General features: G+C 51.8%; 1 protein-coding gene across 1 annotated transcript in view; it reads right to left on the reverse strand.

The window, feature by feature from the left end:
* The window catches only part of LOC144488263 (pleckstrin homology domain-containing family G member 1-like), a gene marked incomplete at its 3' end in the record, with an annotated part of 80951 nt that overhangs the window by 51635 nt on the left and 8781 nt on the right, over positions 1 to 20535 (reverse strand). Inside the window, exon 2 of the mRNA XM_078206304.1 lies at positions 5429 to 5503. Coding sequence (XP_078062430.1) covers positions 5429 to 5477 — 49 coding nt within the window. The remainder of the gene's footprint in view (positions 1 to 5428; positions 5504 to 20535) is intronic.

A 20535-nucleotide genomic window follows, 5' to 3' on the forward strand; every position in this document is an offset into this window, starting at 1 on the left:
TGGGAGGAAACCGGAGCATCCGGAGGAAACCCACGCAGACACGGGGGAGAAACGTGCAGACTGCACACAGACAGTGACCCAAGCCGGGAATCAAACCCGGCTCCCTGACGCTGTGAGGCGGCAGTGCTAACCACTGTGCCGGAATAAATCCGTGGAATAAATCAAATCAAATCAAAAGTTAAACCAGGCGGGAGCGGAGAGCGAATCCTTGTCGCTGCGTGGTGTTTGGTGTGGGCTGGGGGTTTGGGACGGTGAGTAAGGAGCCTGCGTTCCTTCGTGTCCAGCGTGTTATTTTTATTTCCTGAACCTTGCCAGCTTCTACTCCGAAAGCTGTCAACACTCTCCGGCCCTGCGGGTTTTGGAAGAACTTTTCTCTCAGAGGTTGGAGTCCAAAATTTGAATGGGGGGCTTCCAAGATGTTTAAATTCCTCAACAGAGTCCAACAATCCGACAACTGGCTGCAGAGTCAGAGCGGGAGAAACATTGGGAAGCTTGCGGGATCTTTCCATGTTTGGCAGCAGAATGAATGAATTGTGACCCTTCAATTCACAATCTAACCTGGTTCATTAACCAGCTGGGGTTGCAAAGCACATGTGGGCGGCACGGTGGCACAGTGGGTTAGCACTGCGGCTTCACAGCGCCAGGGACCCGGGTTCGATTCCCGGCTCGGGTCACTGACTGTGCGGAGTCTGCACGTTCTCCCCGTGTCTGCGTGGGTTTCCTCCGGATGCTCCGGTTTCCTCCCACACTCTAAAGATGTGCCGGTTAAGTGGATTGGCCGTGCTAAATTGCCCCTTAACGTGAGGGGATTATCAGGGTAAATATGTGGGGTGATGGGGGATAGGGCCTGGGTGGAATTGTGGTCGGTGAAGACTCGATGGGCTGAATGGCCTCCTTCTGCACTGTAGGGATTCTATTATTCTACGATCTATGCGATGGGCGGCATGGTGGCAGAGTGGTTTGCATAGCTGTCTGGCAGCGCCAGGGACCCGGGTTCGATTCCCGGCTTGGGACACTGACTGTGCATAGTCTGCACGTTCTCCCCGTGTCTGCATGGGTTTCCACCGGGTGCTCCAATTTCCTCCCACGGTCCGAAAGACGTGCTGGTTAGGGTGCATTGGCCGTGCTAAATTCTCCCTCAGTGTACCCGAACAGGCACCGGAGTGTGGCGACTCGGGGATTTTCACAGTAACTTCATTGCAGTGTTAATGTAAGCCTACTTGTGGAACACTAATAAATAAACTTTAAACTTAAACTTACAACTGAAAGGAAGCCAGTTATTTATATAAAGCCTTGTCAGTAACATCGTAAAGTCCTTCACACAGACTGAGTCATTTTGAAGTCAGTTCATTGTTGTTACGGGGTTTAGGAAGGATAGTGGACACTTGGGATGAAGTTAAAGGCTGGAATCTAATCAAAAGTTCACATTGTTTATCTGTACAGTTATAGGTGTCTGGGCGACAGTTAAACTTGGGCTGGAGAACATAACTCACAACACTAAATAACAGACACTCACCCGGAAATCCAATGGGGAACTCAGGAGAAACGTCTTCACCCGGGGGGGGGAGAATGTGGGACCCGCTCCCACAGGGAGTGGGGGAGAATGTGGGACCCGCTCCCACAGGGAGTGGGGGAGAATGTGGGACTCACTCCCATAGGGAGTGGGGAGAATGTGGGACTCGCTCCCACAGGGAGTGGGGGAGAATGTGGGACTCGCTCCCACAGGGAGTGGGGGAGAATGTGGGACCCGCTCCCACAGGGAGTGGGGAGAATGTGGGACTCGCTCCCACAGGGAGTGGGGGAGAATGTGGGACTCGCTCCCACAGGGAGTGGGGGAGAATGTGGGACCCGCTCCCACAGGGAGTGGGGAGAATGTGGGACTCGCTCCCACAGGGAGTGGGGGAGAATGTGGGACTCGCTCCCACAGGGAGTGGGGGAGAATGTGGGACCCGCTCCCACAGGGAGTGGGGGAGAATGTGGGACTCGCTCCCACAGGGAGTGGGGGAGAATGTGGGACTCGCTCCCACAGGGAGTGGGGGAGAATGTGGGACTCGCTCCCACAGGGAGTGGGGGAGAATGTGGGACTCGCTCCCACAGGGAGTGGGGGAGAATGTGGGACTCACTCCCACGGGGAGTGGGGAGAATGTGGGACTTGCTCCCAGGGGAGTGGAGAGAATGTGGGACTCACTCCCACGGGGAGTGGGGAGAATCTGGGACTCGCTCCCAGGGGGAGTGGGGGAGAATGTGGGACTCGCTCCTAGGCGGAGTGGGGGAGAATGTGGGACTTGCTCCCAGGGGGAGTGGGGGAGGTGAATAATATTAACACAGTTAAGGGGGAATTTGGATAAACACAGGAGGGAGAGAGGGATGGAATAATATGGTGAGAGAATGGGGCGTAAGCTTGTGTAGAACACACACACTAGCATGGAGGAGATGGGCTGAATGGCCTGCACTCTCACTGTAACAATGTTTAAATGTGTGAAGCATTTTCTCCTCCATTTGTTCTTGTCCAAACATTCCTTCCTTTCGCTTCCCTGGAAAACCTCCCCCCACCGCCCGCTGTTGTCTGAAGAGGTTCGAACACTGGGAAAGTTTCCAGAACTTCGGGTTTTGCTTTTGGAAAATAGCTGAGCCAAGCGTGTATTCCCAGAGAGAACTTCCTGAGCCTCTCATTCCAAACGTACTGCAGTTCCAGCAGCATTCCTTCTCTGGGACACTGGGAGAGAGGGCCAGGAGGATCGGGAAGCAACCAAACTGCAGCCCCAGTCCCAGTTACATTGCCGTAGCGCCTGTCCCACATCACAGGGGGGGGGGGGGGCACAGTGGTTAGCACTGCTGCCTCACAGCGCCAGGGACCCGGGTTGGATTCTGGCCTCGGGTCACTGTCTGTCTAGAGTGTGCATGTTCTCCCCGTGTCTGCGTGGGTTTCCTCCGGGTGCTCCGGTTTCCTCCCACACTCCAAAGATGGGTAGGTTAGGTGGATTGGCCATGATAAATTGCCCCCTTAGTGTCTGGGGACTAGCAAGGGTAAGCGCATAGAGTTATGGGGGTCTGGCCTGGGTGGGATTGTGGTCGGTGCAGGCTCGATGGGCCGAATGGTCTCCTTCTGCACTGCAGGGATTCTCTGATTCTATCACAACCTCCCAATGCAGTTCAGTGCCAGTGAATGACTGGCTGAAGTGTCGTCACTGTTGCAATGCAAGAAACAAGGCTCTGAACTCAGACACAGCAAGATCCCACAAATAGCCATCTGATAATGAACAGATAATCTATATTAGTGATGTTGATTGAAGAATAAATATTGACACAGAGGAGAGCTCACGCCGCTCTCATTCTTAATACACTCCCCGGAGCTTTTATATCTGACTGGAAGATAGGCAGGGCCTCATCTTATCTGACAGTGCAGCACTCCCTCAGCACTGACCCTCTGACAGTGCGGCACTCCCTCAGTACTGACCCTCTGACACTGCGACGCTCCCTCAGCACTGACCCTCTGACAGTGCAGCACTCCCTCAGCACTGACCCTCTGACAGTGCGGCACTCCCTCAGCACTGACCCTCTGACAGTGCGGCGCTCCCTCAGCACTGACCCTCTGACAGTGCGGCGCTCCCTCAGCACTGACCCCCTGACAGTGCGGCACTCCCTCAGCACTGACCCTCTGACAGTGCAGCACTCCCTCAGCACTGACCCTCTGACAGTGCGGCACTCCCTCAGCACTGACCCTCTGACAGTGCGGCACTCCCTCAGCACTGACCCTCTGACAGTGCGGCACTCCCTCAGCACTGACTCTCTGACAGTGCGGCACTCCCTCAGCACTGACCCTCTGACAGTGCGGCACTCCCTCAGCACTGACCCTCTGACAGTGCGGCACTCCCTCAGTACTGACCCCCTGACAGTGCGGCACTCCCTCAGCACTGACCCTCTGACAGTGCGGCACTCCCTCAGCACTGACCCTCTGACAGTGCGGCACTCCCTCAGCACTGACCCTCTGACAGTGCGGCACTCCCTCAGCACTGACCCTCTGACAGTGCGGCACTCCCTCAGCACTGACCCCCTGACAGTGCGGCACTCCCTCAGCACTGACCCTCTGACAGTGCAGCACTCCCTCAGCACTGACCCTCTGACAGTGCGGCACTCCCTCAGCACTGACCCTCTGACAGTGCTGCACTCCCTCAGTACTGACCCCCTGACAGTGCGGCACTCCCTCAGCACTGACCCTCTGACAGTATGGCACTCCCTCAGCACTGACCCTCTGACAGTGCGGCACTCCCTCAGCACTGACCCTCTGACAGTGCGGCACTCCCTCAGTACTGACCCTCTGACAGTGTGGCACTCCCTCAGCACTGACCCTCTGACAGTGCGGCACTCCCTGAGTACTGACCCTCTGACAGTGCGGCACTCCCTCAGCACTGACCCTCTGACAGTGCGGCACTCCCTCAGCACTGAACCTCTGACAGTGCGGCACTCCCTCAACACTGACCCTCTGACAGTGCGCCACTCTCTCAGCACTGACCCTCTGACAGTGCGGCACTCCCTCAGCACTGACCCTCTGACAGTGCGGCACTCCCTCAGTACTGACCCTCTGACAGTGCGGCACTCCCTCAGTACTGACCCTCTGACAGTGCGGCACTCCCTCAGTACTGACCCTCTGACAGTGCGGCACTCCCTCAGTACTGACCCTCTGACAGTGCGGCACTCTCTCAGCACTGACCCTCTGACAGTGCGGCACTCTCTCAGTACTGACCCTCTGACAGTGCGGCACTCCCTCAGTACTGACCCTCTGACAGTGCGGCACCCCCTCAGCACTGACCCTCTGACAGTGCGGCACTCCCTCAGTACTGACCCTCTGACAGTGCGGCACTCCCTCAGCACTGACCCTCTGACAGTGCGGCACTCCCTCAGTACTGACCCTCTGACAGTGCGGCACTCCCTCAGCACTGACCCTCTGACAGTGCGGCACTCCCTCAGTACTGGCCCTCTGACAGTGCGGCACTCCCTCAGCACTGACCCTCTGACAGTGCGGCACTCCCTCAGCACTGACCCTCTGACAATGCGGCACTCCCTCAGCACTGACCCTCTGACAGTGCGGCACTCCCTCAGTACAGCATTATTAAATCCTGTTGTACTCAGGTATCTCCTCAAGGGCTCCTCCACAACCAGGTGTCAGGGAGCACACCTTTTCATCCTGGCTACTCGATCCACACTCCAAACGTTGACTGCCCACTCTGGGCAGATCCCCAGCAGCTCACCCCACACCCGAGGTCACGTGACCTGTCCCCTTAAAGGGGCAGTGCGCCAACAAACATAACACTCATTCTATGGGTTGAGATGTCAACCTTTCCCCTTAAAAGACTACTTCCAACACCTCCTTCCCCACAATCGAGCGAAGACTGCGCGCGCCATCGCGGCGCCGCGGCCCCAGACTGACCTCGATTGTTGACTTGCTGACCACTGCTGATGTGTGCCCCCTCCGGCATGGTGAGCCAATCAGAACTGAGAGAACCTGGGGGAAAATGGAGAGAACATTCCATCAACAACATCACCGAGCAACAGGTTAATTTATGGAGAGTTTTCATCGGGGTGGGGATGAGGGGGGGGGCAAGGGGCAGGAATTCAGTGACCCCGCGATTGGAGGAGGTTGATCTTCCCCCCCCCAAGAGGGTCAACCACCCTCCCCTCTCCCCAAAACATCCCCTGCAACCAATGAAAACAAACTTGAAAGATTCCACTTTGGAACGAAACAATAAACTCCAGGTCCTGGAACTCTCACTCACATCATAGAATCAGACAATCCCCACAGTGCAGAAAGAAGCCATTCGGCCCATCGAGTCTGCACCGACCACAATCCCACCCAGGCCCTACCCCCATATATGTTACCCACTAATCCCTCTAACCTACGCATCTCAGGACACTAAGGGCAACTTTAGCATGGCCAATCAACCTAACCCGCACATCTTTGGACTGTGGGGGGAAACCGGAGCACCCGGAGGAAACCCACGCAGACACGAGGAGAATGTGCAAACTCCACACAGACAGTGACCCAAGCCGGGAATCGAACCCAGGTCCCTGGAGCTGTGAAGCAGCAGTGCCAACCACTGTGCTACCGTGCCACCCTCAATCAAACAATCCCTACAGTGCAGAAGGAGGCCATTCGGACCATCGAGCCTGCACCGACCACAATACCACCCAGGCCCTATCCCTGTAACTGCATGTGTTGATCCCGCTAATCTCCCTGACACTAAGGGGCAATTTAGCATGGCCAATCCACCTAACCCGCACATCTTTGAACACTAAGGGACAATTTAGCATGGCCAATCCACCTAACCCGCACATCTTTGGACACTAAGGGGCAATTTAGCATGGCCAATCCATCTAACCCGCACATCTTTGGACACTAAGGGGCAATTTAGCATGGCCAATCCATCTAACCCGCACATCTTTGGACACTAAGGGGCAATTTAGCATGGCCAATCCATCTAACCCGCACATCTTTGAACACTAAGGGACAATTTAGCATGGCCAATCCATCTAACCCGCACATCTTTGGACACTAAGGGGCAATTTAGCATGGCCAATCCACCTAACCCGCACATCTTTGGACACTAAGGGGCAATTTAGCATGGCCAATCCACCCTAACCCGCACATCTTTGGACACTAAGGGGCAATTTAGCATGGGCAATCCACCTAACCCGCACATCTTTGGACACTAAGGGGCAATTTAGCATGGCCAATCCACCCTAACCCGCACATCTTTGGACACTAAGGGGCAATTTAGCATGGCCAATCCATCTCACCTACATTTTTTTGGAGTGTGGGAGGAAACCGGAGCACCCGGAGGAAACCCACGCAGACACGAGGAGAACGTGCAAACTCCACACAGACAGTGACTCAAGGCTGGAATCGAACCCTGGCGCTGTGAGGCAGCGGTGCTAACCCATCTTCGTCACAACACGGTGGGTCAAAGGGCCCGTTCCAGATGTGGTCTCACCAAAACCCTGCACAACTGTAGCAAGCATTTCTTTATTCTTGTAATCTAACCCTCCTGCAACGGCCAACATGCCACTCCCCTTCCTAATTGCTCACTGAGTCTGCACGCCAACTTCCTCTGTGTTCCTCGTCTGGGCACACACGCCTCTTTCAATATTAGTTTCACACCTTTCCTAATAACATTCTGCGTTTCTATTCTTACAATCGGAGTGAAGAGTGTCCTACACGGCCCTCCATCTGCTGTTTCTGGGGAGAGCAGTGGGAGGTGTGGGGGGGTGGGGGTCTCTGCCTGCTGTCCTGCCAATGTTTACTCCTCAACAAACATCATTAAAAGCAGATTAGCTGCTCATTATCACTGCTGCCCATGGGATCTTGCTGTGCACAGACTGGCTGCCAGGATTCCGACATTCAATGGCAGCTTGCTTTTTATTGGCTTTGGGAGATTACAGACCTTTCTTTCCTGATATCCAAGTCCCGGGTTATCCTGTCTCGGAAACGCTCCTGGGTTCAGCATCACCCCAGGACAAAGTTCGGGTCAGGTTTGGGTGGATGTGGGGGCGGGAATGGGGAGGGAGTGGGGGGGGGGGTTGGATGCAGAGTGAGTGTAGGTCCGGTTAGGTATGGCCGGGGTATGTGTGTGTGTGAGAGAGAGTGTGTGAGTGTGTGTGTATATACAGGGTTTTGGGTATGTGTGTGTGTATACAAGGTGTGTGTGTGTATATACACAGGGTTGTGTGAGTGTGTGTATACAGGGTTGTGTGAGTGTGTGTGTATACAGGTTTTGAGAGTGCATATACAGGGTTTTGTGTGTGTGTATGCAAGGTTTTGTGTGTATATACACAGGGTTTTGTGTATGTGTGTGTGTATACAAGGTGTGTGTGTGGATATACACAGGGTTGTGTGAGTGTGTGTATACAAGGTTGTGTGAGTGTGTATACAGGGTTTTGTGTGTACATACACAGGGTTTTGTGTATGTGTGTGTATGCAGGGTTGTGTGTGTGTCTGTGTATATACAGGTTTTGTGTGTGTGTATACAGGGTTTTGTGTGTACATACACAGGGTTTTGTGTATGTGTGTGTATACAGGGTTGTGTGAGTGTGTATACAGGTTTTGAGAGTGTGCATACAGGATTTTGTGTGTGTGTGTGCAGGGTTTTGTGTGTATATACAGAGGGTTTTGTGTGTGTGTATACAGGGTTTTGTGTGTATATACACAGGGTTTTGTGTGTGTGTATACAGGGTTTTGTGTGTATATACAGAGGGTTTTGTGTGTGTGTATACAGGGTTTTGTGTGTATATACAGAGGGTTTTGTGTGTGTGTGTGTATATACGGTTGTGCGGGTGTCTCGCACCCTCTGCCATCCCTGGTACAGGAAGATCCCAGGAGCAGTTCGGGCCACAAATTCCCACCCAGAGAGAAAAGAGAGAGAGAGAGAGAGAGAGAGATGGAGAAAAGAGATTCCGTTAGCCAATGGAAGGAGATGTGGGACACACAGCGAGGAGAAGGCGATAAATCAGGGCCCGCCGCCATTCCGATTTATCGGAAAATTCCAGCCCCTTGGGCTCGGGCAGAATGGATTGGTGGCAGAATCAGTCCCTGGGGAAATTGTCTCCAGATAGGTTCAGCAACGTTACAGGAACGTCTCCACATGCCATGTGACAGCGGATTCCGTGACAAAGCTCAAAGCACAACCCCTTCTCCAAAACCGACCTGACTTCCAGTGAGGAGTTTACAGAGCAAAGGCCTCCTGATGACAGCTTCATCTCTTTAATTAGTATTTAATAGAAAGTAGAGACTTCTCCGTGTATTGTAGGATCTCAGTTGGGTAACAATTAAACCGCATCCAGTTTCCTTGTTATTAACGGGGAGGCGATGGACTAGTGGTATTATCGCTAGACTATTAATCCAGAAACTCAGCTGATGTTCTGGGGGACCTGGGTTCGAATCCCGCCACGGCAGATGGTGGAATTTAAATTCAATATTTTAAAAATCTGGAATTAAGAATCTACTGATGACCACTGTCGGAAAAACCCATCTGGTTCCTTTAGGGAAGGAAATCTGCCGTCCTTACCTGGTCTGGCCTACATGTGACTCCAGAGCCACAGCAATGAGTTCCCAGAAGAGAATGCCTTCTGTACCCTCATTTACATGCCCTGTTTGTCATTTTTATTAATGACCTGGATGAGGGCGTGGAAGGATGGATTATTAATTTGCGGATGACACTAAAGTCGGTGGAGTTGTAGACAGTGCGGAGGGAAGTGGCAGGTTACAGAGGGACATAGATAAGCTGCAGAGCTGGGCTGAGAGGTGGCAAATGGAGTTTAATGCGGAAAAGTGTGAGGTGATTCACTTTGGAAGGAATAACAGGAATACAGAGTACTGGGCTAATAGAACATAGAACATAGAACATAGAACATTACAGCGCAGAACAGGCCCTTCGGCCCACGATGTTGCACCGACCAGTTAAAAAAAAAACTGTGACCCTCCAACCTAAACCAATTTCTTTTCGTCCATGAACCTATCTACGGATCTCTTAAACGCCCCCAAACTAGGCGCATTTACTACTGATGCTGGCAGGGCATTCCAATCCCTCACCACCCTCTGGGTAAAGAACCTACCCCTGACATCGGTTCTATAACTACCCCCCCTCAATTTAAAGCCATGCCCCCTCGTGCTGGATTTCTCCATCAGAGGAAAAAGGCTATCACTATCCACCCTATCTAAACCTCTAATCATCTTATATGTTTCAATAAGATCCCCTCTTAGCCGCCGCCTTTCCAGCGAAAACAATCCCAAATCCCTCAGCCTCTCCTCATAGGATCTCCCCTCCATACCAGGCAACATCCTGGTAAACCTCCTCTGCACCCTCTCCAAAGCCTCCACATCCTTCCTGTAATGTGGGGACCAGAACTGCACACAGTACTCCAAGTGCGGCCGCACCAGAGTTGTGTACAGTTGCAACATAACGCTACGACTCCTAAATTCAATCCCCCTACCAATAAACGCCAAGACACCATATGCCTTCTTAACAACCTTATCTACTTGATTCCCAACTTTCAGGGATCTATGCACACATACACCTAGATCCCTCTGCTCCTCCACACTATTCAAAGTCCTCCCGTTAGCCCTATACTCAACACATCTGTTATTCCTACTAAAGTGAATTACCTCACACTTCTCCGCATTAAACTCCATCCGCCACCTCTCGGCCCAACTTTGCAACCTGTCTAAGTCTTCCTGCAAACTACGACACCCTTAATGGTAAGATACTTGGTAGTGTGGATGAACAGAGGGATCTGGGTGTCCATGTGCATAGATCCCTGAAAGTTGGCACCCAGGTTGATAGGGTTGTTAAGAAGGCGTACAGTGTGTTAGCTTTTATTGGTAGAGGGATTGAGTTTCGGAGCCAGGAGGTCATGCTGCAACTGTACAAAATTCTGGTGCGGCCGCATTTGGAGTATTGCGTACAGTTCTGGTCGCCGTATTATAGGAAAGATGTGGAAGTGTTGGAAAGGGTGCAGAGGAGATTTACCAGGATGTTGCCTGGTATGGTGGGAAAATCGTATGAGGAAAGGCTGAGGGACTTGAGGTTGTTTTCGTTAGAGAGAAGAAGGTTAAGAGGTGACTTAATAGAGGCATACAAGATGATCAGAGGATTAGATAGGGTGGATAGTGAGAGCCTTTTTCCTCAGATGGTGTCGGCTAGCACGAGGGGACATAGCTTTAAATTGAGGGGTGAGAGACATAGGACAGATGTTAGAGGTAGGTTCTTTACTCAGAGAGTAGTAAGGGCGTGGAATGCCCTGCCTGCAGCAGTAGTGGACTCGTCAACATTAAGAGCATTCAAATGGTTATTGGATAAACATATGGATGATATTGGAATAGTGTAGATTAGAGGGGCTTTAGATTGGTTCCACTGGTCGGCGCAACATCGAGGGCCGAAGGGCCTGTACTGCGCTGTAATGTTCTATGTTCTTTGTCCCATCCCACATCCCCCCCGACCCCCGACACGCAGAATCCCTGCTGATTCTCTTTGCTCTGACGAAGGGTCATCCAGACTCGAAACGTTGGCTCTTTTCCCTCCCCACAGATGCTGCCAGACCTGCTGAGATTTTCCAGCATTTTCTGTTTTTTTGCCACAGCAATGGGGTTGACTCTCAATGCCCTCTGGAAATGGCCGAGCGAGGCACTCAGTTCAAGGGCAACGAGGGATGGGCAATAAACGCTGGACAGCCGGCGACGCCCATGTCCCACAGATGAATAAATAAAGAATAAATCACCACCAATCAGTCATGTGCAGGTGAGGTGGATTGGCCATGCTAAATTGCCCCTTAGTGTCCAAAGATAGAGTCATAAAAGTTTACAGTATGGAAACAGGCCCTTCGGCCCAACTTGTCCATGCCACCTTTTTTTTAAACCCCTAAGCTAATCCCAATTGCCCGCATTTGGCCCATATCCCTCGATACCCATCTTACCCATGTAACTGTCTAAATGCTTGTTAAAAGATAAAATTGTACCCACCTCTACTACTACCTCTGGCAGCTTGTTCCAGACACTCACCACCCTCTGTGTGAAAAAATTGCCCCTCTGGACACTTTTGTATCTCTCCCCTCTCACCTTAAACCTATGCCCTCTAGTTTTAGACTCCCCTACCTTTGGGAAAAGACATTGACTATCTAGCTGATCTGTGCCCCTCATTATTTTATAGACCTCTATAAGATCACCCCTCAGCCTCCTACGCTCCAGAGAAAAAAGTCCCAGTCTATCCAGCCTCTCCTTATAACTCAAACCATCAAGTCCCAGTAGCATCCTAGTAAATCTTTTCTGCACTCTTTCTAGTTTAATAATATCCTTTCAATAATAGGGTGACCAGAATTGCATACAGTATTCCAAGTGTGGCCTTACCAATGTCTTGTACAACTTCAACAGGACGTCCCAACTCCTGTATTCAATGTTCTGACCAATGAAACCAAGCATGCTGAATGCCTTCTTCACCACTCTGTCCACCTGCGACTCCACTTTCAAGGAGCTATGAACATGTACCCCTAGATCTCTTTGTTCTGTAACTATCCCCAACGCCCTACCATTAACTGAGTAAGTCCTGCCCTGGTTCAATCAACCAAAATGCATCACCTCGCATTTGTCTAAATTAAACTCCATCTGCCATTCGTCAGCCCACTGGCCCAATTGATCAAGATCCCGCTGCAATTGGAGATAACCTTCCTCACTGTCCCCCATGCCACCAATCTTGGTGTCATCTGCATGTGTAGATTAGGTGGATTGGCCGTGCTAAATTGCCCCTTAGTGTCCAAAGATGTGCAGGTTAGGTGGATTGGCCATGCTAAATTGCCCCTTAGTGTCCAAAGATGTGCAGGTTAGGTGGATTGGCCATGCTAAATTGCCCCTTAGTGTCCAAAGATGTGCAGGTTAGGTGGATTGGCCATGCTAAATTGCCCCTTAGTGTCCAAAGATGTGCAGGTTAGGTGGATTGGCCATGCTAAGTTGCCCCTTTATATCAGGGGGACTAGCTAGGGTAAATGTATGGGGTTATGGGGATAGGGTTCTGGGTGGGATTGTAGTCAGTGCAGACTCGATGGGCCGAATGGCCTCCTTCTGCACTGTAGGGATTCCATGTCGCTGTCAAATCTCCTCCTCAAAGGGACTCTGGGACTGTGGCAACTTATAAACCATTCAGTGAAGACACTTTCAGCCCCTCCATAGCAACCAAAGACAGGCACAGACCCCGAGGTGAAGGAACTGAACTCCCAAAGAGGACGGCCGGAATGTTCGGATCTCAGACCTCCCGTCATCGCCTCCAGCCGGAACGGAGAATTTGGCGCCCAGCCTAAAGCGCAGCGGGACTGGAGAATCCCAGCGGCAGGCGAGGCCGGAGAATCCGGGCCTACATTTTCCCAATGCAACACTTACATCAAAAAGACGCCGTGATGGAGAGAATTTTAAACACTAAAGAAGGTCTGACAGCTGCTATAAACCCATAATTATCGATTCCAGCACTCATTCAGGAAAACACGCATCCGTGTTCGACTGACAATTACACATCAAATCCGCCTTTCCCACTCCGTGCTTCCCGGGAGAATCCGAGCAAAGATTCCACCCAGAAATCTCTCTCTCATTGTGTTCTCAGATCGTGCCTTGCCTGAGAATCCCCCGTATATCTGCGACTCAGCGTCCCCCAAACGTGGGCCCCACACCGTCCAGATGGGACCTCTCACTCGCTAAGAATTTTGTCTTGGAAGGGATTCAGTGTGCACGGACTTTTTCAGAGCCTAACATCCTCATCCGCTTCTCCCCGGGACGGGTCGGCAAGTTGCGTGGTTAATGCGGGAGCCGAGGTCTGTGCGCCATTCTCGTTTCAAGTTCGGCCGGTTTCCCTGGCCGGGGGTGGGGGTGGAACTTGGCACACGGGGTCATGGGGTCAGGGGGCGGCCATCTTTGGACCGAGAGAAAACATTTTTTCACTCAGATGGTTGTGAATCTTTGGAATTTTCCACCCCGGTTGGAGTCGGGGGGGGGAGTGAATGTTGTTGGGAATATTCAGCACCCAAAAATCTACCGACTGAGAAAGGAATCAAGGGATATGAGGAGTTAGGCAGGGAAGGAGAGTTTAACAAGGCCAGCCATGATCTTATTGAGTAGTGCAGCAGGCTCGAGGGGCCGAATGGCCTCCTCCTGCCCCCAGTGTTGTGAGGAGTGGCACCCTCTCACAGCAGATGGATCACCCATTTCCCCCGCCTCTCCCCCTCCACCTTGTCCCCACCTGAGACTGAATCTTAACGCCTCCGTCTTCTCTTGTTGGAGATTTCTTGTTTAAATATCCCGGGTGAATGTTGGATTCCGGGCTCGGTATTGGAACGCTTTCACGGACTGACACGTTGTCCATTCCAGGTCAATCACCTCCTGATTCAAGCCTCAGATTCTCCTATTGCTAGCCCCCCTGGCAAAGGAAGAGGCCATTCAGCCCATCGAGAATCTCCTGCCACTCAGTTAGATCACGCCTATCCCAGTTCAATTTAGGCAGTTGAGATCTATTTACGGCACAGACACAGGCCATTCAGCCCATCCGCTCCGCGCTGGTGTTTCTGCTCCACACTAACCTCCTCCCACCCCCTCTTCATTTCATCCTATCACCAAATTCTTCCATCGCTCCCTCCCTCATGTATTTCTCCAGCTTTCCAACTCATGTATCAATACTATTCACCCCAACCACTTCCCCTGGGAGCGAGTCCCACATTCTCCCCACTTCCTGGGGGAGTGAGTTCCACATTCTCCCCGCTCCCTCTGGGGAGCAAGTCCCTCATTTCCCCCACTCCCTGTGGGAGCGAGTCCCACATTCTCCCCACTCCCCGTGGGGAGCTAGTCCCACATACTCCCCACTCCCTGTGGGAGCAAGTCCCACATTCTCCCCACTTCCTGTGGGAGCGAGTCCCACATTCTCCCCACTCCCTGTGGGAGCGAGTCCCACATTCTCCCCACTCCCTGTGGGAGCGAGTCCCACATTCTCCCCACTCCCTGTGGGAGCGAGTCCCACATTCTCCCCACTGCCTGTGGGAGGGAGTCCCACATTCTCCCCCACTCCCTGTGGGAGCGAGTCCCACATTCTCCCCACCGCCTGTGGGAGGGAGTCCCACATTCTCCCCACTCCCCGTGGGAGCGAGTCCCACATTCGCCCCACTCCCTGTGGGAGTGAGTCCCACATTCTCCCCACTCCCCGTGGGAGCGAGTCCCACATTCTCCCCACTCCCCGTGGGAGCGTGTCCCACATTCTCCCCACTCCCTGTGGGAGTGAGTCCCACATTCTCCCCACTCCCCGTGGGAGCGAGTCCCACATTCTCCCCACTCCCCGTGGGAGCGAGTCCCACATTCTCCCCACTCCCCGTGGAAAGCGAATCACACATTCTTCATCTTGGAGATACTAAGAAAGCTGTTGGGGCCAGTTGGTTCGATATGTTCAAGAGGGAGCTGGACGTGGCCCTTGTGGCTAAAGGGATCAAGGGGTATGGAGAGAAAGTGGGAGTGGGATACCGAAAGTGCATGATGGGTCACGATCATATTGAATGGTGATGCAGGGCTGGAAGGGCCGAACGGCCTCCTCCTGCCCCTATTTTCTATGTTGCTATGCCAACCACTGTGCCGCCATGGCACCCAGGACACTGAGGAGAATCCATGACTAAGACACTGTACAGTCCTTAACAACCGAGAGGCAAGGCCTCAGCTGAAGGCCCGATTCTTGTTTTAGAGTATTTTCAACGCCCCCCAGCCCCCACGTCCCTCCCGCACCCCCTCCACACCCTCCCTCACCCCGCAACAACTCGAGTCAAATCGAAGAACATGTTTGCCTCCAGCTGCTTCTGATTAAGGGACAGGAAGAAAGGATGAAGGGAACCTCAGGCAAAAAACAAAACCTCCCCATCAGCAAATCGCCAGGGCCGATTGCAGTTAAAACTTGGCATCTCCGGCCTCTCTGTTACCCAATTGGTTCAAAGCGAATAAATGTTTGTGGTCGAATGAGCTCACTCCAAACACTGAGGCCAAAAAGTGGGGGGAGGTGGGACATTTGCTGCCTCCCTCGATTCCCAGAGCCCTCGTTAACCGAGGTACCAACTTTCACCCCCCCTTTAGTGGCGAACCAGTTCCTCCTTTCAAGTCTCTCCACTTGCAAGCGCTGGTCACAACCGACCTCGGGGCTCCCAACGCGGGAAACCCGAGTTCAAATCTTACCCACGCTGTGTACAATTCGACTTCAGGAAGCGTAAAGGAGAACATTCCCCTGTCTTCATCAACGGGGATGAAGTAGAAAGAATCGAGAGCTTCAAGATTTTAGGTCTCCAGATCACCAACAACCTGTCCTGGTCCCCCCATGCTGACACTATAGTTAAGAAAGCCCCACCAACGCCTCTACTTTCTCAGAAGACTAAGGAAATTCAGCATGTCAGCTACGACTCTCACCAACTTTTACAGATGCACCATAGAAAGCATTCTTTCTGGTTGTATCACAGCTTGGTATGGGCTCCTGCTCTGCCCAAGACCACAAGGAACTACAAAAGGTCATGAATGTAGCCCAATCCATCACGCAAACCAGCCTCCCATCCATTGACTCTGTCTACACTTCCCGCTGCCTCGGCAAAGCAGCCAGCATAATTAAGGACCCCACGCACCTGGACATTCTCTCTTCCACCTTCTTCCGTCAGGAAAAAGATACAAAAGTATGAGGTCACGTACCAACCGACTCAAGAACAGCTTCTTCCCTGCTGCTGTCAGACTTTTGAATGGACCTACCTCGCATTAAGCTGATCTTTCTCTACACCCTAGCTATGACTGTAACACTACATTCTGCGCTCTCTCCTTTCCTTCTCTATGAACGGTATGTTTTGTCTGTATAGCGCGCAAGAAACAATACTTTTCACCGTATCCCGACAATAATAAATCAAATAAAATCAAAATCAAAAACTGCCCTCATGGGTGGCGCAGAGGTTAATGCTGCTGCCTCTCAGCGCCAGGGACCCGGGTTCGATTCATGGCTTGGGTCACTATCTATATGGAGTCTGCACATTTTCCCTGTGTCTGCGTGGGTTTCCTCCGGGGGCCCTGGTTTCCTCCCACACTCCAAGATGTGTGGGTTAGGTGGATTGGCCATGCCAAATTGCCCCTTAGTGTCAGGGGGACTAGCTAGGGTAAATGCATGGGGTTACGGGGATAGGGCCTGGGTGGGACTGTGGTCGGTGCAGACTCGATGGGCCGAATGGCCTCCTTCTGCACTGTAGGATTCTATGATTCTATAGGCCAACGTCACTTCAGGGGAACTTCCAACACAGACTGTGGCAGATGTTTCATTATTATTATTTCATGGAATGTGGATGTGTTGTCGCTCATCCCCTACTGCCCTTGAACTGAGCGTCTCGCTGGGCTATTTCAGAGGGCAGTTGAGAGTCAACCACATTGCTGTGGCTCTGGAGTCACATGTAGGCCAGACCGGGTAAGGTCGGCAGATTTCCTTCCCTAAAGGGACATTCGTGAACCAGATGGGTTTTTCCAAAAATCGACAATGGGTCGTCAGTAGATTCTTAATTCCAGATTTTTAAAAATTGAATTCAAATTCCACCATCTGCCGTGGCGGGATTCGAACCCGGGTCCCCAGAGTTTCTGGATTAATAGTCCAGCGGTAAGGCCACAAGTGACCACGAGAGTCCAGCACCTCTAGAAACACGGAGCAGGAGAGAGCAGAGAAGGACAACTTTAACAATAGAAAGAACTCAGCAAATTTCACCAAATAAATCAGAGTTTTGGAGTGTGTGGCTCGGTTACTCTGTCCCCCTGCTGTTTAATTTATAGCTGGAGGAATGTCTATGTGCTCCACGTGGGACAGTAAACCAGAACATTACAGAAATTGTTTCCTTTCCCATTAGGTGGGGTATTGTGTTACACCGAAGAATTTGGTGATATATTTTCCCCACTGGAACATGCACTTTTTGTCTTAAAATGAGTTTCCTTTCCCCTGACTTGTTTTTTTGTTCATTCGTGGGACATGGGCGTCGCTGGCTGGGCCAGCATTTACTGCCCATCCCTAGTTGCCCCTTGAGAAGGTGGTGGTGAGCCGCCATCTTGAATCGCTGCAGTCCACGTGCTGTGGGTTGACCCACAATGCCGTTAGGGAGGGAATTCTGCATCAATAGGGATGAAGTAGAAAGGGTCGAGAGCTTCAGGTTTTTAGGTGTCCAGATCACCAACAACCTGTCCTGGTCCCCCCACGCCGACACTATAGTTAAGAAAGCCCCCCAACGCCTCTACTTTCTCAGAAGACTAAAGGAAATTCGGCATGTCCGCTACGACTCTCACCAACATTTACAGATGCACCAAAGAAAGCATCTTTCTGGTTGTATCACAGCTTGGTATGGGCTCCTGCTCTGCCCAAGACCGCAAGGAACTACAAAAGGTCATGAATGTAGCCCAATCCATCACACAAACCAGTCTCCCATCCATTGACTCTGTCTACACTTCCCGCTGCCTCGGCAAAGCAGCCAGCATAATTAAGGACCCCCTGGACATTCTCTCTTCCACCTCCTTCCGTCGGGAAAAAGATACAAAAGTCTGAGGTCACGTACCGACCGACTCAAGAACAGCTTCTTCCCTGCTGCCGTCAGACTTTTGAATGGACCTACCTCGCATTAAGTTGATCTTTCTCTACACCCTAGCTGTGACTGTAACACTACATTCTGCACCCTCTCGTTTCCTTCTCTATGAACGGTATGCTTTGTCTGTATACAGTGAAAACAATACTTTTCACTGTATGTTAATACGTGACAATAATAAATCAAATCAATTCTAGGACTTTGACCCAGCGACTGCAAAGGAATGGTCAGTATATTTCCCAGTCAGGATGGTGTATTCAAGAGGCGGCTGGATATAGCACTTGGGGCGAATGGGATCAAAGGTTATGGGGAGAAAGCAGGGTTAGGCTATTGAGTTGGATGATCAGCCATGATCGTAATGAATTTCCTGCACCTTCGGAGCGACAGGGGAGACAAAATCCTCAAGGCAGCAGTTTTGCAAACTGGCACGCACCCTACGGTGAGGGGGTGAGTCTTTGGCAGGGGAGAAAAGCGAATCATTAAAGGCTTTCGGAGCGAGAGGCGGAGATAGATACTCAAAGACTGAACTGCTCAGAGTTGACTTTGAAGTCAGGAGTTTTGGTGGTTTTTGAGGTTTGACTCTTTGGAGAAGAGAAAATGTCTTCATAGCAACCGACTGGAGCTGTGTTGACAAGAAAACTGTTCCAATATTTCCCACATTACACCAGAGAACAAGCTACAAATGAACATGAGGCTGGAACAATATTCAGGAAGAGGTGGCGAAGAGAGGCCACAGAATCACAAGAATCCCCCCTCACATCTGCTCGTCACCATTTGGGAAGGCAGTGGCGTTGTGTTATGGTTACCGGTTTAGAGACCCAGGGTCATGATCTGAGGACCCGGGTTCGAATCCCACCACGTCAGATCGGGAAGTTTTATTTCAATAAAAATCTGGAATTAAATTTTAAATCACAGAATCCCTGCAGTACAGGAGGCCATTCGGCCCATCGGGTTTGCACCGACACTCTTACCCAAGCCCTCTCTTCCCCACACCCTCTTCCCATAATCCTGCACATTTACCACAGCTAATCCATCACGCTAAGGGGTAATTTATTATGGCCAATCCACCCAACCAACGCATCTTTGGACACTAAGGGGCAACTTAGCACGGGCAAGCCACCTAACCTCCACATCTTTGGACACTAAGGGACAGTTTAGCATGGCCAATCCACCTAACCTACACATCTTTAGACACTAAGGGTCAATTTAGCATGGCCAATCCACCTAACCTGCGCATCTTTGGGCACTAAGGGGCAATTTAGCATGGCCAATCCACCTAACCTACACATCTTTGGACACTAAGGGGCAACTTAGCATGGCCAATCCACCTAACCTGCGCATCTTTGGGCACTAAGGGGCAATTTAGCACGGCCAATCCCTCTAATCCCCAAGGATTCAATTCCAGTCTTGGGTATCTGTCTAAGTGGAGTTTGCACGTTCTGCCCGTGTCTGCGTGGGTTTCCTCCGGGTGTTCCGGTTTCCTCCCACACTCCAAAGATGTGCAGGTTAGGTGGATTGGCCATGCTAAATTGCCCCTTAGTGTCCAACGATGTGTGGCCTAGGAGGAATAATGGAATACATGTGTGAGGTTACGGGGATGGGTAAGATGCTCTGACGGAGAGTCGGTGTAGACGTGATGGGCCGAATGGCCTCCTCCTGCATTGCAGGGATTCTCTGTAGCCTCTGCACCAGCCAGAACCACCCAGTTCCACAATTCTCCGAGGAAAGAGTTATCTCCTGGTGTAACTTTGATGTGGTCCCCCCCCCCCGACATAAAATCGTGACCGCCCCCAGCCCCCCCAAAATCGCCACTCCCCCCACCCCCCCCAAATCACCCCCCGCCCCCCGGTGACCCAAACCTCTTCTCATTGAGTGTCAAGTTCGCCATTGACCTTGCTGAGGCCTGATGGGCCCCACAGGGGGGTGAAACTCGGGCAAAATCCCTCCTTAGCCACAGGGATGAATCACCCAATCTGCCCAGACCCATTTCCCAAGCGCAGTCTGTTTTGTTCTTTAGCGCTGGGCTGGTCTGGTCTCCGTTTCCAAGGGGAGTGCGGGGGATGATGGTGTTGCCAGCAGAACACAATGTTCAAAGTGTGTAGCATTTCAGACGGTTCCTATCAGAGGGAGCCCTCCACACACACAGCAAAACAAGAACTCAAGGCAACTTTGGCAGGGGGTGGGGGGGGGGGGGGGGGGGGGGGGCGGCGTTTGGGTGACAAGACCTAAAGACACATTTCCGAACAGTTTGTGCTTCTCCGGCCTTGCGATCCAGGCTTCTGGGAGGACCAACTCCAACGGGGAATTCACAGCCTCTAAGAGAACTGTGCAGACTGTGGGGAACATGTAGGAGGAATCTTCGAATAGAAACACCCCAAGCAGAGGCAGGAATAAACCATT

The sequence above is a fragment of the Mustelus asterias genome, unplaced genomic scaffold (assembly GCF_964213995.1).
Source record: "Mustelus asterias unplaced genomic scaffold, sMusAst1.hap1.1 HAP1_SCAFFOLD_1423, whole genome shotgun sequence".
Classification (NCBI taxonomy): domain Eukaryota; kingdom Metazoa; phylum Chordata; class Chondrichthyes; order Carcharhiniformes; family Triakidae; genus Mustelus; species Mustelus asterias.